This window comes from Oncorhynchus masou, chromosome 3, assembly GCF_036934945.1.
Source record: "Oncorhynchus masou masou isolate Uvic2021 chromosome 3, UVic_Omas_1.1, whole genome shotgun sequence".
Taxonomy (NCBI): Eukaryota; Metazoa; Chordata; class Actinopteri; order Salmoniformes; family Salmonidae; genus Oncorhynchus; species Oncorhynchus masou.
Window position 1 is genome coordinate 17138640 of NC_088214.1, and position 13939 is coordinate 17152578.

At 42.2% G+C, this 13939-nt stretch overlaps 1 protein-coding gene across 1 annotated transcript in view; it reads left to right on the plus strand.

Annotated features, from left to right (window-relative positions):
- The first annotated feature begins 504 nt into the window (after nucleotides 1-504).
- The window catches only part of LOC135511350 (putative leucine-rich repeat-containing protein DDB_G0290503), a 37948-nt gene continuing 24513 nt past the window's right edge, over nucleotides 505-13939 (plus strand). The window contains exons 1-23 of the mRNA XM_064932896.1: nucleotides 505-659; nucleotides 825-955; nucleotides 1351-1380; nucleotides 2443-2467; nucleotides 2748-2816; nucleotides 7255-7344; nucleotides 7476-7544; nucleotides 7646-7729; nucleotides 7994-8080; nucleotides 8269-8352; nucleotides 8515-8589; nucleotides 8757-8846; nucleotides 8955-9041; nucleotides 9149-9238; nucleotides 9353-9442; nucleotides 9602-9691; nucleotides 10133-10195; nucleotides 10374-10436; nucleotides 10619-10687; nucleotides 10800-10883; nucleotides 11002-11088; nucleotides 11242-11325; nucleotides 11459-11527. Coding sequence (XP_064788968.1) covers nucleotides 584-659; nucleotides 825-955; nucleotides 1351-1380; nucleotides 2443-2467; nucleotides 2748-2816; nucleotides 7255-7344; nucleotides 7476-7544; nucleotides 7646-7729; nucleotides 7994-8080; nucleotides 8269-8352; nucleotides 8515-8589; nucleotides 8757-8846; nucleotides 8955-9041; nucleotides 9149-9238; nucleotides 9353-9442; nucleotides 9602-9691; nucleotides 10133-10195; nucleotides 10374-10436; nucleotides 10619-10687; nucleotides 10800-10883; nucleotides 11002-11088; nucleotides 11242-11325; nucleotides 11459-11527 — 1786 coding nt within the window. The 5' untranslated portion in view covers nucleotides 505-583. The remainder of the gene's footprint in view (nucleotides 660-824; nucleotides 956-1350; nucleotides 1381-2442; nucleotides 2468-2747; nucleotides 2817-7254; nucleotides 7345-7475; nucleotides 7545-7645; nucleotides 7730-7993; nucleotides 8081-8268; nucleotides 8353-8514; nucleotides 8590-8756; nucleotides 8847-8954; nucleotides 9042-9148; nucleotides 9239-9352; nucleotides 9443-9601; nucleotides 9692-10132; nucleotides 10196-10373; nucleotides 10437-10618; nucleotides 10688-10799; nucleotides 10884-11001; nucleotides 11089-11241; nucleotides 11326-11458; nucleotides 11528-13939) is intronic.

Sequence of the window (13939 nt, forward strand, 5' to 3'; positions counted from 1 at the left end):
ATTCTCAGTAACAGGGATGGAAACAAATTTGTCCACAAAATTGGAGAGAAATGTTTTTTGTGCGTATGGAACATTTCTGGGATCTTTTATTTCAGCTCATGAAACATGGGACCAACACTTTACGCATTTTTGTTTAGTATGCAATGAATAAACCGTGATTGTTTGCCCCTAATCGTCCAGTGCCAGCAGCTCCCCTTAATTTACCGCACATCCATGGCCCTTGTCCAGAGGAGTGTGTGGGCGCAACCAGACCACTACCCATTGGTTGGTTAATATAACATATCAGTTATATGAACTTTGGATTCCTGTTCCTGTTTCCCGTCAGCAATACTATTTTCTGATAAGACTATTTGCTCTAATATTGCTCTAATCTAGGCTGGTTGTCAAGTTCTCTGTTTTCCTGATTTGGAAATAGGTCAAAATTACACAATGTTTAAATTAGTTGGAGAGTATCTTGGATACTTCATCCCCTCCCCCTTGGATGAGGTCTTTAGAAGAGTATTCAGAAACTTTAACAAACGTTGGGAGCAGCCAGCTTTATAAAAGCTAGACGACTGTGGAACGAGCATAAGTCTGTCTGAGAATGATGGCAAGAATACAGACAACTTTAATTTGCCTCCTTCTCCCCTGTCTCCTTCAGGATTCGTTAAGTAGACATGGTAAGACACAACTGAGTTTGAAAATGTATTGCTTCAAGCTATTTTCACAGCAAAGACAGATATTGTACTACTGGATAATAGCAATATAATACAATATATACATTTCTATGTGTTGTTTAAATGGTAAAGGACAGTCATTGAACAATAATGTGTTTTGTTTGTCAGTCCCCCATGAAGGTGGCCATGCTTTGCAACCTCGCATCCAGAGAGACATAAAGAATGTAGATCTCCCTGTGGTCTTACAGGGGCCAATAACTCATGTAACGGATGTAGACGCAATCCTCCGGAAGCACAATGTAAGTGTAATAGGTGTGAAATGGCTAGCTAGTTAACTGTGCATACTAGTAGTATTTCAATCTGTGATGTAATTGTTTTGGGTGGGAGCGATAGTTAACGATGCTACGTGGGAAGTCAGTTGTTAATGTGTTCAGAGGGTCCCTGTTCAAGCCCAGGTTGGGGCGAGGAGAGGGAAGAAAGCAACACTGTTACATAAGAGCCTTATACATTCTGTCTCTTACTCCAAAATACACACATTTTTAAACCAAGCTTGGTCCCTCTCTCGTAGCATATAACAGTTGTTTTGTCCATACAGGTTTGTCTGGTTTCCACTTGCCCGATAATAATGTTCAATGTGATTAGGTTAGAAATTGGGTGTTAGAATGATGTAATGTTCTGTTTTTCTTACCTTCAGATCACTTTACCAAATGGCTACCTTGGTCAGGTATGAACTTGTATGAACTTTGCCTTTGCAACACAAATAACTAAGTTGATTACACAACACGTTTTTACTTAATATACTGTGTTGGCTTAAAATACAAGTCTTCTTATTAATACATGTCTTCTTATCTGCCTTTCGGGAAGTTGCATTTTACTTTCTTTTTTTCAATTGACTTGTCAAGAACCAGTTTATAATCTGATTTATGACAACAGATATAGCAAAAAAAGCAAGTGGATTAGTTTTCCCCATTGGGGAGATTGTTGTACCTGTTTATATGGTCTGTAGTTAGTCAAGGTATATTTAAAATAACTAGAAAGGAGTCAAAGGTGACTAAGGACAACATTGATATACTCATACAAAATAACAACTTTACAACATTCATGTGTCCATATACAAATAATTTACATAGTTGAGCAAAAGTCGATGTTATAGTTCATCCAACTTAAAATGTATAGTTTAGCTGATGATATATTTTCATATAGAAGTTAAACAAGACAAACAATACATTGTGCTAACTCAGGTAACCGGTAACCATAGCCGCAGGAAGTAGGGGTGCTGAGGGTGCTGCAGCATCCCCTGTAAAATCATAATAAAAACAAAAATATGTATTTTTGAAACAATTATTTTTATTTTACAAAATTAGTGCACCAGGCCTTTACTAGTCCTGTATTAGCAGACCTGTGTAGTCTTCTGTGGCACACTGAAAATTCAGCCCTCCATGGCCATTATTTTGGCTACCATGGTTATGCCTCCACAGGATGACAATGCCCCCATCCACAGAGCACGACATGAGTGGTCACTGAATGGTATGATGAACATGAAAACAATGTAAACCATATGCCATGGCCATCTGTCACCAGATCTCAACCCAATTAAACACTTATGGGAGATTCTGGAGCGGTGTGCCCTATTAAGGCACTTTATGTTGATGTTTCCTTTATTTTGGCAGTTACCTGTATGTTAGCAAAACATTCCTGCCTCAAAGTTGAGCAAACTAGAAATGATATGGCAGCTGGTTGCCTTAATTTTTTTTTTAAATGGATCAACTTACATTTTTCTTTACAGTGCACTGTTGTGAACAGCTGTGAGGGTGAGTACCTTGCTTTTGCAAACACGTCTTCATATCAAATCTACTATTATACTGGTATAATAAGATGCTGCACATTGTTCACCAATTTTACAGCAATTCAGCGAGGGGTGGGGGGGTGGTTGAAATACATAATGTGGTAATAATAGATTATATTGTTGCATATGCCTACCTAAAATGAGTGTTGTCATGTAATCATATAATCTGAATAGATGAGACCTGTATGTGATTTGACAAATGATTCTATTGAACCTATGTTATTTTAACACAACTGTGTTCACAGGTCTGAAAGAGCAACTGGAGGACACAAACAGACAATTGCAGGAGAAAACCAGCCACACCACTCAACTGGGTGAGCAGTTGTATTGCTGCTGGTCCTACATATCACCTAAAGCACGGTCGCCCTTTTTCTAGCTCCTAGCCAACTTTGCAGTATTTTGTATTTTTTTGTATTATTACTTACATTGTTTGCTCAGAATGTTTCTAATATTATTATTTCGGACTCTGACATTGCTCGTTCTGATGTGTCTTAATTGAATATTGTTATTGTATCAAATCAAATTTTATTTGTCACATACACATGGTTAGCAGATGTTAATGCGAGTGTAGCGAAATGCTTGTGCTTCCAGTTCCGACAATGCAGTAATAACCAACAAGTAATCTAACTAACAATTCCAAAACTAATATCTTATACACAGTGTAAGGGGATAAAGAATATGTACATAAAGATATGAATGAGTGATGGTGCAGAGCAGCATAGGCAAGATACAGTAAATGGAATCGAGTACAGTATATAGATATGAGATGAGTATGTAAACAAAGTGGCATAGTTAAAGTGGCTAGTGATACATGTATTACATAAGGATGCAGTAGATGATAGAGTACAGTATATACGTATACATATGAGACGAATAATGTAGGGTATGTAAACATTATATTAGGTAGCATTGTTTAAAGTGGCTAGTGATATATTTTACATCCTTTCCCATCAATTCCCATTATTGAAGTGGCTGGAGTTGAGTCAGTGTGTTGGCAGCAGCCACTCAATGTTAGTGGTTGCTGTTTAACAGTCTGATGGCCTTGAGATAGAAGCTGTTTTTCAGTCTCTCGGTCCCAGCTTTGATGCACCTGTACTGACCTCGCCTTCTGGATGATAGCGGGGTGAACAGGCTGTGGCTCGGGTGGGTGTTGTCCTTGATGATCTTTATGGCCTTCCTGTAACATCGGGTGGTGTAGGTGTCCTGGAGGGCAGGTAGTTTGCCCCCGGTGATACGTTGTGCAGACCTCACTACCCTCTGGAGAGCCTTACGGTTGTGGGCGGAGGAGTTGCCGTACCAGGCGGTGATACAGCCCGCCAGGATGCTCTCGATTGTGCATCTGTAGAAGTTTGTGAGTGTTTTTGGTGACAAGCCGAATTTCTTCAGCCTCCTGAGGTTGAAGAGGCGCTGCTAAGCCTTCTTTACGATGCTGTCTGTGTGGGTGGACCAATTTAGTTTGTCTGTGATGTGTATGCCGAGGAACTTAAAACTTACTACCCTCTCCACTACTGTTCCATCGATGTGGATAAGGGGGTGTTCCCTCTGCTGTTTCCTGAAATCCACAATCATCTCCTTAGTTTTGTTGAGGTTGAGTGTGAGGTTATTGTCCTGACACCACACTCCGAGGGCCCTCACCTCCTCCCTGTAGGCCGTCTCGTCGTTGTTGGTAATCAAGCCTACCACTGTTGTGTCGTCCACAAACTTGATGATTGAGTTGGAGGCGTGCGTTGCCGCGCAGTCGTGGGTGAACAGGGAGTACAGGAGAGGGCTCAGAACGCACCCTTGTGGGGCCCCAGTGTTGAGGATCAGCGGGGTGGAGATGTTGTTGCCTACCCTCACTACCTGGGGGCGGCCCGTCAGGAAGTCCAGTACCCAGTTGCATAGGGCTGGGTCGAGACCCAGGGTCTCGAGCTTGATGACGAGCTTGGAGGGTACTATGGTGTTAAATGCCGAGCTGCAGTCGATGAACAGCATTCTCACATAGGTATTCCTCTTGTCCAGATGGGTTAGGGCAGTGTGCAGTGTGGTTGAGATTGCGTCGTCTGTGGACCTATTTGGGCGGTAAGCAAATTGGAGTGGGTCTAGGGTGTCAGGTAGGGTGGAGGTGATATGGTCCTTGACTAGTCTCTCAAAGCACTTCATGATGACGGAAGTGAGTGCTACGGGGCGGTAGTCGTTTAGCTCAGTTACCTTAGCTTTCTTGGGAACAGGAACAATGGTGGCCCTCTTGAAGCATGTGGAAACAGCAGACTGGTATAGGGATTGATTGAATATGTCCGTAAACACACCAGCCAGCTGGTCTGCGCATGCTCTGAGGGCGCGGCTGGGGATGCCGTCTGGGCCTGCAGCCTTGCGAGGGTTAACACGTTTAAATGTTTTACTCACCTCGGCTGCAGTGAAGGAGAGACCGCATGTTTCCGTTGCAGGCCGTGTCAGTGGCACTGTATTGTCCTCAAAGCGGGCAAAAAAGTTATTTAGTCTGCCTGGGAGCAAGACATCCTGGTCCGTGACTGAGCTGGATTTCATCTTGTAGTCCGTGATTGACTGTAGACCCTGCCACATACCTCTTGTGTCTGAGCCGTTGAATTGAGATTCTACTTTGTCTCTATACTGACGCCTAGCTTGTTTGATAGCCTTACGGAGAGAATAGCTGCACTGTTTGTATTCGGTCATGTTACCAGTCACCTTGCTCTGATTAAAAGCAGTGGTTCGCGCTTTCAGTTTCACGCAAATGCTGCCATCAATCCACGGTTTCTGGTTAGGGAATGTTTTAATCGTTGCTATGGGAACGACATCTTCAACGCACGTTCTAATGAACTCGCACACCGAATCAGCGTATTCGTCAATGTTGTTGCCTGACGCAATACGAAACATGTCCCAGTCCACGTGATGGAAGCAGTCTTGGAGTGTGGAATCAGCTTGGTCGGACCAGCGTTGGACAGACCTCAGCGTGGGAGTTTCTTGTTTTAGTTTCTGTCTGTAGGCAGGGATCAGCAAAATGGAGTCGTGGTCAGCTTTTCCGAAAGGGGGGCGGGGCGGGGCAGGGCCTTATATGCGTCGCGGAAGTTAGAATAACAGTGATCCAAGGTTTTGCCAGCCCTGGTGGCGCAATCGATATGCTGATACATTTTAGGGAGTCTTGTTTTCAGATTAGCCTTGTTAAAATCCCCAGCAACAATGAATGCAGCCTCAGGATGTATCGATTCCAGTTTGCAAAGAGTCAAATAAAGTTCGTTCAGAGCCATCGATGTGTCTGCTTGGGGGGGAATATATACGGCTGTGATTATAATCTAAGAGAATTCTCTTGGTAGATAATGCGGTCTACATTTGATTGTGAGGAATTCTAAATCAGGTGAACAGAAGGATTTGAGTTCCTGTATGTTTCTGTGATCACACCACGTCTCGTTAGCCATAAGGCATACGCCCCCACCACTCTTCTTACCAGAAAGGTGTTTGTTTCTGTCGGCGCGATGTGTGGAGAAACCCGCTGGCTGCACCGCATCCGAGAGCGTCTCTCCAGTGAGCCATGTTTCCGTGAAGCAAAGAACGTTACAGTCTCTGATGTCCCTCTGAAATGCTACCCTTGCTCGGATTTCATCAACCTTGTTGTCAAGAGACTGGACATTGGCGAGAAGAATGCTAGGAAGTGGGGCACGATGTGCCCGTCTACGTAGTCTGACCAGAAGACCGCCTCGTTTCCCTCTTTTACGAAGTCGTTTTTTTGGGTCACCGGCTGGGATCCATTCCGTTGTCCTGGGTGAAAGGCAGAACACAGGATCCGCTTCGCTAAAGTCATATTCTTGGTCGTATTGATGGTGAGTTGACGCTGATCTTATATTCAGCAGTTCTTCTCGACTGTATGTAATGAAACCTAAGATGACCTGGGGTACTAATGTAAGAAATAACACGTAAAAAAACAAAAAACTGCATAGTTTCCTAGGAACGCGAAGCGAGGCGGCCATCTCTGTCGGCGCCGGAAGAGCTTGATATTGCTGCGTTGTTGGAGCTAGAAACTTAAGCATTTCACTCAGGGCCGGCTCCAGGCATAACCTACACAAATGACCCTAAAAAACATAATTTTTAATACTTTTAGCAACTCAGTCGATGTCTCAAGTTACTTGTTATGTCAGTCACTGACAGCCAATCAATTAACCATGTCAGCTAACAATTTTTAGATTGATAAGTTAGTCTAGCCAGCTATCTAAACTTGTAGTGATAATGGCCGAATACCGACCGGGCACGCAGGGCACGTGCCCAGAGGTCCTGACCTCCAGGGTGCCCCCATTTATTTTGTTAGTCACTTTCACTCAGATATCATTAACATGGCATAAAGATGCCATAGGAAAATGTGTAGAATTGCAGGAAATTAGCTGCAAAACTGAAAAATGTTTCTCTACGCCCCATGGCAAAATGTGTAGAACTGCAGAAAACTTCCTTTAAAACTGCAACATTTTCTCTTCACCTCATGGCAAAATGTGTAGAATTGCAGGAAATTAACTTTAAAACGTAAATATTTTTTCTCTACCGTCAAGGGCGGTCCACTAAAACGTTTTGCCCGCCAGGTGGGGGGCCTCTTAGGGACCCCAAAAGGCTAGAGCCAGCCATGATTCCGCTGCATCTGCGATAACATCTGCAAAATTTTATATGCAACCAATAAGCTTTCATTTAATTTTGGGCATCTAAGACCAATTATTCGATGTCAAGTGTAGGGACCAATTAAATGGCTCTAAAACTCTTTATTATTCATTTTAGAACAAGAAGTGTTTAGACTGAAGCTCACAGTGAGACAGTTGAGAGTGAAGTCTGCAACCTGCGGTCTGGAAACATCAGATCACATTGCCAGTAAGTGTTACCTCACCACTGCAAGTCTTATCTTTTAGACATAAGGGGGATATGTCAAACAACTTCTTATAGAACAACTATACTATGGTACAATACTGTTAATGCTTGAAACAATATAATATATCTAACAGAACTGCAAGCTCAGTTGGAGGATAAGATGAGTCAACTGGAACAGATGTCACATGACAATGGAAACCTGGGTGAGTGGAGCTGACTAAATTGGTATTATCATAGATGCTAGATTACTGGTAGAAACCCTATCACTCATATTTATTTCATTTTCCTATTTTTCTCATTACAGTTCTGAGGATCACAGCTCTTACCTATGAAGTGAATGAATTACAGAAGAAGAACACATCCACCTCAACTTCCACCAAGTTCACTGGTAAAATGTTGTTTATTATGCCTTCTCTCCATGACCATAACCATGACACCCTCCAATTCCACTCTGTTCAACATTTGTTACAATGTATAATTTGCTGCAGTGAGTTATCTCCACATAGTCACTATGAAACCTAGTGAACAAAATGTATTTTCATTTTTATCAAATCAAGGTAATGATTTTTGTACCGTTCTGAACTGTGTTAAAATAAAAATGTTAACAACTACCTTACTGGTTCTTCATGAAGGATGTTTATTTGTCTTTTAGACCTATTGAGCCAGCTGGAGGAAAAAAACAAACAATTGGAGTTTAAAACAGAACAACTGGAAAGGAACAGTCACAGTTCTCAACGTAGTAAGAGAAGAAACCTGTTATTTCAGCATTCATGTTACTGTTCAGTAGTGGTGAATTGTGTAAAATTGGTTCAGAATCAGGGAATCATTTTCAGTCCAGTTTCTTAGAAAGAATGCAGGATAGCAGTTTTGTACATTTTAAATATGCAGGTGTAATTTCACTTGACTATGACATTTGTTATTTTTTAGTTCTTGAGATTATTGAACTGCAGACCCAGATCTGGGAGTTAGAGAAAACAAATCACAGTCAGGAGACTTTAAACCAAATCACTGGTACAGTATAATCTAAACTACTCAAGATTTAGAAATGTTCAGACAGTTTTGTATTTTTACTTTAACCGAATCCCCTGCGTATCTTTTTACCATAGAATACTTACCTTCTTCCTTTCCCAAAAGCCTGGTGCCCACAAATAATTTTACTATTGTTCTGTCTAGTTCTACAGAGACAACTGCATGGCAAGATCAATGAACTGGAGAGCAACTCCGAAGGGAGTGATGACTCCAAAATAGGTCAGTTTGTTTGGGTTGGATTACTGAAACTGACTCACCTGGGGGAAAAACATCTGTAGGGCAAACAGACGCCCACTCACACAAGATAGCTCACAGAGCATACTGACAATATCAGAGGAGAATTCCTTCCACAATGCATTGCTAAGTTATCTCTCTTGGCTTTTCAGTGGTGATGATGATCACATTGGAGAATGAAGTTACAGAGCTACAGAAAAGGATCTCGGAGCTCACTGAGGAATCCAAAACTAAAATGACTGGTGACTAAATAGTTGTTATTTTATAGACATAATTACCCCCCCCCCCCCCGAGTTGGACATTGAGTTGAACTGATCTCTGATAAAGCTAAATTGCTTTTTTTTAAATAGATCTACAGAGGCAACTGAAGGAGATGAACCAGCAACTAATTGACAAGATATTACAACTGCCTGACAACAACACTAACACTGAACTAAGTAAGTGGACAAGTGTCTCTCCATAATGATCCTAGACTGAGATATGCTGCAATAGGATCTAGTGTCTCTGCATGTCCTACTAACTGCTCTGTTTTTGATTATTTCAGCTGAGGAGATTTTAGCATTGCAGAATGCAATAAATAACCTATACATACAAATATCAAACCTACAAAAGAAGACCAATGCCCAACATGCAGGTACATGCCAACCCTACTTGTAATTGTTATTTGTTGCACCACTGACTGTGAACCCTTTTGCACTAAATGTTGCATGATTGGAAGACTGTCAAAAGCATTGTGCGTTTTTATTAGAGCTGCAGAAGAATTTAAACAACAAGGAAAAACAACAAGAAGCTTGGAAGAAACAACTGAAAGGGGAGGACGAGACTAGCGTACAGCTGAGTGAGTGAAGCAGCGAAATTTGATATTTTTTATCATATCTAACTGTCCAGAAAATACAAAAGCTATTTTCAACAATTTATCAAATATGATTTGAAGAAAGGATACAGACTAAAACAATCCCACCCTGTTACTTTGCTCATTTTCTTTCTCTCTGTCCAGTTATGAAGATCATTTCTATAATGAGAGAACAGAGGGATTTACAGATACAAACAACACAGCAGATGCAGACAACAGCAGCCCAGATCACTGGTGAGATCTTTATTGCTATTATCTCCAATGTTCCTGTGATTGAATACACCCTCCTGTGAATACACCCTCCTGTGAATACACCCTCCTGTGAATACACCCTCCTGTGAATACACCCTCCTGTGAATACACCCTCCTGTGAATACACCCTCCTGTGAATACACCCTCCTGTGAATACACCCTCCTGTGAATACACCCTCCTGTGAATACACCCTCCTGTGAATACACCCTCCTGTGAATACACCCTCCTGTGAATGCACCCTCCTGTGAATACACCCTCCTGTGAATACACCCTCCTGTGAATACACCCTCCTGTGAATACACCCTCCTGTGAATACACCCTCCTGTGAATACACCCTCCTTTGAATACACCCTCACTGGGTTGTGTGAAGTATGATGCTCTAATTTTCTAATGTGTATCAAAATGAACTGTTTGAACTCCAGCACTTCTGCAACAAGTTCAGGACAAAGAGGATGAGATTGACAGAGTTCAGGCTGAAAACAAAGGTAAAGACCACTTCCTCTGTTCCTGTCTTGTTTATCACTACAGGCCTACAGCGCTAGTCTGCTCTAATCATTACTTTAGGTATAAAACCCACAGTGTTCTACGTTTCATTTTTTATTTGATTGTTGTGTTACTTTGATAAGAATGTGTGATAGATCATGCTCCTTCCTTTTAAAACAGACCTGCAGAAACAGCTGAAGGAGAATAATGCAACGTGTTTCAGTCTCGAGAACAAATATGACCGTGAGACTCTTTCTTCTTCCTATCACTAAAGCCAGAACATTCTACCCGGAAATATGTTTCATTCACCATGTCCTCAACATTTAACATTTTGACTAAACTGGTTCTCACACATCATCATGATATTCTGAGATGTTGAAACTCTCTTTATGATCCTAAGCCTGTTTTGTGTGTGCCTCTCACAGGGGTGCGGGGTGAATTAGAGGACAAGATAAACTTACTTAACAGTCAAAATTCAGGCGTCTCCAAACTAGGTGAGTGAGGCCAATTGGAAAGTTTCTGCTAATTTATAATTGGTATATTGTGTTTTCTACAGTTGACAGCAGCTTACTGTATAGTAATAGTAGATCATTTTGGTTCTAACAGTTCTAAATATCGTGGCTCTGAATGATGAAGTGAAGTGGCTGAGGACTCAAATAATTTCTCCAGAAGCCGCAGACAAGATCGATGGTGAGTGTCACTGCCAGTGCTTTCCTCCTCATTACTCCATGCGCTGCAGAAGGGTTGTTCTGTTATGAAAAACTGTCATGGTTTAATTTGTTATATTTTAACTGTATCTGTCTCTCAGAGCTGCAGAAGCAACTGGAGCAGAAGAACCGTGAATTAAAAACGAAGAGCAACGAACTGCAGGAAAAAAGTTCAAATGGACAAAGAAGTGAGTTTTCACAGATTTAATCCATCCTGAGAGAGCACGTGGAATGCTATGCAATTATAATAAATAAAACACTGACAAATTACAAATGAGACTAATTCTACATTTTTAGGTTAATTCAATCGAGTCGTTTCAAATGTGGTTGTCCTTTTTCAGTTCTGAGAATAATTGAGGTGCAGAATCTGATATGGGAGTTCCAGAAAGGAGTGGATACTCAGAGCAACATTTACCAGATTGCAGGTGAGTGAAAACAGCATTTCATTAATTACAAGGTCATTTCAGAGAAATACTTTGATTATTTTAGTGTAAAACTACTCATGAGACATACATTATTCAACCACAGCTGTAACTCGGTTGTACATATTTTGCACAGTGCTACAGAAAGAGCTGAATGACCTGACTGCTGAAATGGAGGACAAGGCCGATGACGACTCAAAACTGGGTGAGTTTTGATAATAGGATGGACAGGAAAGCTGAACATCCCACTGGGCACAAACTGTTTAATTCAATGTTGTTTCAATGTCATTTATTGTGATGTAGAAACATATGAGGTAGGGGTGCTGAGGTTGCTGCAGCACCCCCTGAAAATTCAGAATAATACAAATATATATATATACACTGGTCAAAAAAATAAAGGGAACACTAAAATAACACATCCTAGATCTGAATGAATTAAATATTTTTATTAAATACTTTTTTCTTTACATAGTTGAATGTGCTGACAACAAAATCACAAAACAATTATCAATGGAAATCACATTTTTCAACCCATGGAGGTCTGGATTTGGAGTCACACTCAAAATTAAAGTGGAAAACCACACTACAGGCTGATCCAACTTTGATGTAATGTCCTTAAAACAAATCAAAATGAGGCTCAGTAGTGTGTGTGGCCTCCACGTGCCTGTATGACCTCCCTACAATGCCTGGGCATGCTCCTGATGAGGTGGCGGATGGTCTCCTGAAGGATCTCCTCCCAAACCTCACAAGGGGTCTGAGGATCTCATCTCGGTACCTAATGGCAGTCAGGCTACCTCTGACGAGCACATGGAGGGCTGTGCGGCCCCCCCAAAGAAATGCCACCCCACACCATGACTGACCCACCGCCAAACCGGTCATGCTGGAGGATGTTGCAGGCAGCAGAACGTTCTCCACGGCATCTCCAGACTGTCACATGTGCTCGGTGTGAACCTGCTTTCATCTGTGTAGAGCACAGGGCACCAGTGGCGAATTTGCCAATCTTGGTGTTCTCTGGCAAATGCCAAATGTCCTGCACGGTGTTGGGCTGTAAGCACAACCCCCACCTGTGGACGTCGGGCCCTCATACCACCCTCATGGAGTCTGTTTCTGACCATTTGAGCAGACACATGCACATTTGTGGCCTGCTGGAGGTCATTTTGCAGGGCTCTGGCAGTGCTTCTCCTGCTCCTCCTTGCACAAAGGCGGAGGTAGCGATCCTGCTGCTGGGTTGTTGCCCTCCTACGGCCTCCTCCACGTCTCCTGATGTACTGGCCTGTCTCCTGGTAGCGCCTCCATGCTCTGGACACTACGCTGACAGACACAGCAAACCTTCTTGCCACAGCTCGTGTTGATGTGCCATCCTGGATGAGCTGCACTACCTGAGCCACTTGTGTGGGTTGTAGACTCCGTCTCATGCTACCACTAGAGTGAAAGCACCGCCAGCATTCAAAAGTGACCAAAACATCAACCAGGAAGCATAGGAACTGAGAAGTGGTCTGTGGTCACCACCTGCAGAACCACTCCTTTATTGGGGGTGTCTTGCTAATTGCCTATAATTTCCACCTGTTGTCTATTCCATTTGCACAGCAGCATGTGAAATTTATTGTCAATCAGTGTTGCTTCCTAAGTGGACAGTTAGATTTCACAGAAGTGTGATTGACTTGGAGTTACATTGTGTTGTATAAGTGTTCCCTTTATGTTTTTGAGCAGTGTATATATACAGGGTTTAGGTCTGGGGATTGTGAAGGCCAGGTCATCTGATGCAGCACTCCATCAATATGTTCATGTTCAAATAGCCATTACACAGCCTGGAGGTGTTGTGTCATTTTCCTGTTGAAAAAGAAATGTTAGTCCTATTAAGTGCAAACCAGATGGGATGGAGTATTGCTGCAGAATGCTGTGGTAACCATGCTGGTTAAGTGCGCCTTGAATTCTAAATAAATCACAGACAGTGTCACCAGCAAAGCACCCTCACACCTCCTCCTCCATGCTTCATGGTGGGAACTACACATGCAGAGATCATCCATTCACCTTCTCTGCGTCTCACAAAGACACAGTGGTTGGAACCAAAAATCGCAAATTTGGACTCATCAAACCAAAGGACAGATTTCCATCGGTCTAATGTCCATTGCTTGTGTTTCTTGGCCCAAGCAAGTCTCTTCTTCTGATTGGTGTCCTTTAGTAGTGGTTACTTTGCATTAATTCGACAATGAAGGCCTGATTCACACAGTCTCCTCAGAACAGTTGATGTGTAGATGCTTCTGTTACTTGAACTCTTTGATGCATTTATTTGGGCTTCAATTTCTGAGGCTGGTAACTCTAATGAACATATCCTCTGCAGCAGAGGTAACTCTGGGTCTTCATAAATGTACTTTTCTGTTTTGTACTTTCCATCACCATGAAGAAAAACAATACACAATACAGTAATTGAGTACATTGAGGAATCAAGTGGTTTGTGATGATGTGATGTGATGATGTAGCTCAGATGGTAGAGTATGGTGCTTGCAATGTTAGGGTTGTGGGTTCGATTTCCCAAGAGCAACTACTGTAAGTTACTCTGGGGGTCTCCAGAGTGGTGCAGCTGTCTCAGGAACTGCATCGCAGGCTGTGTTCCGCA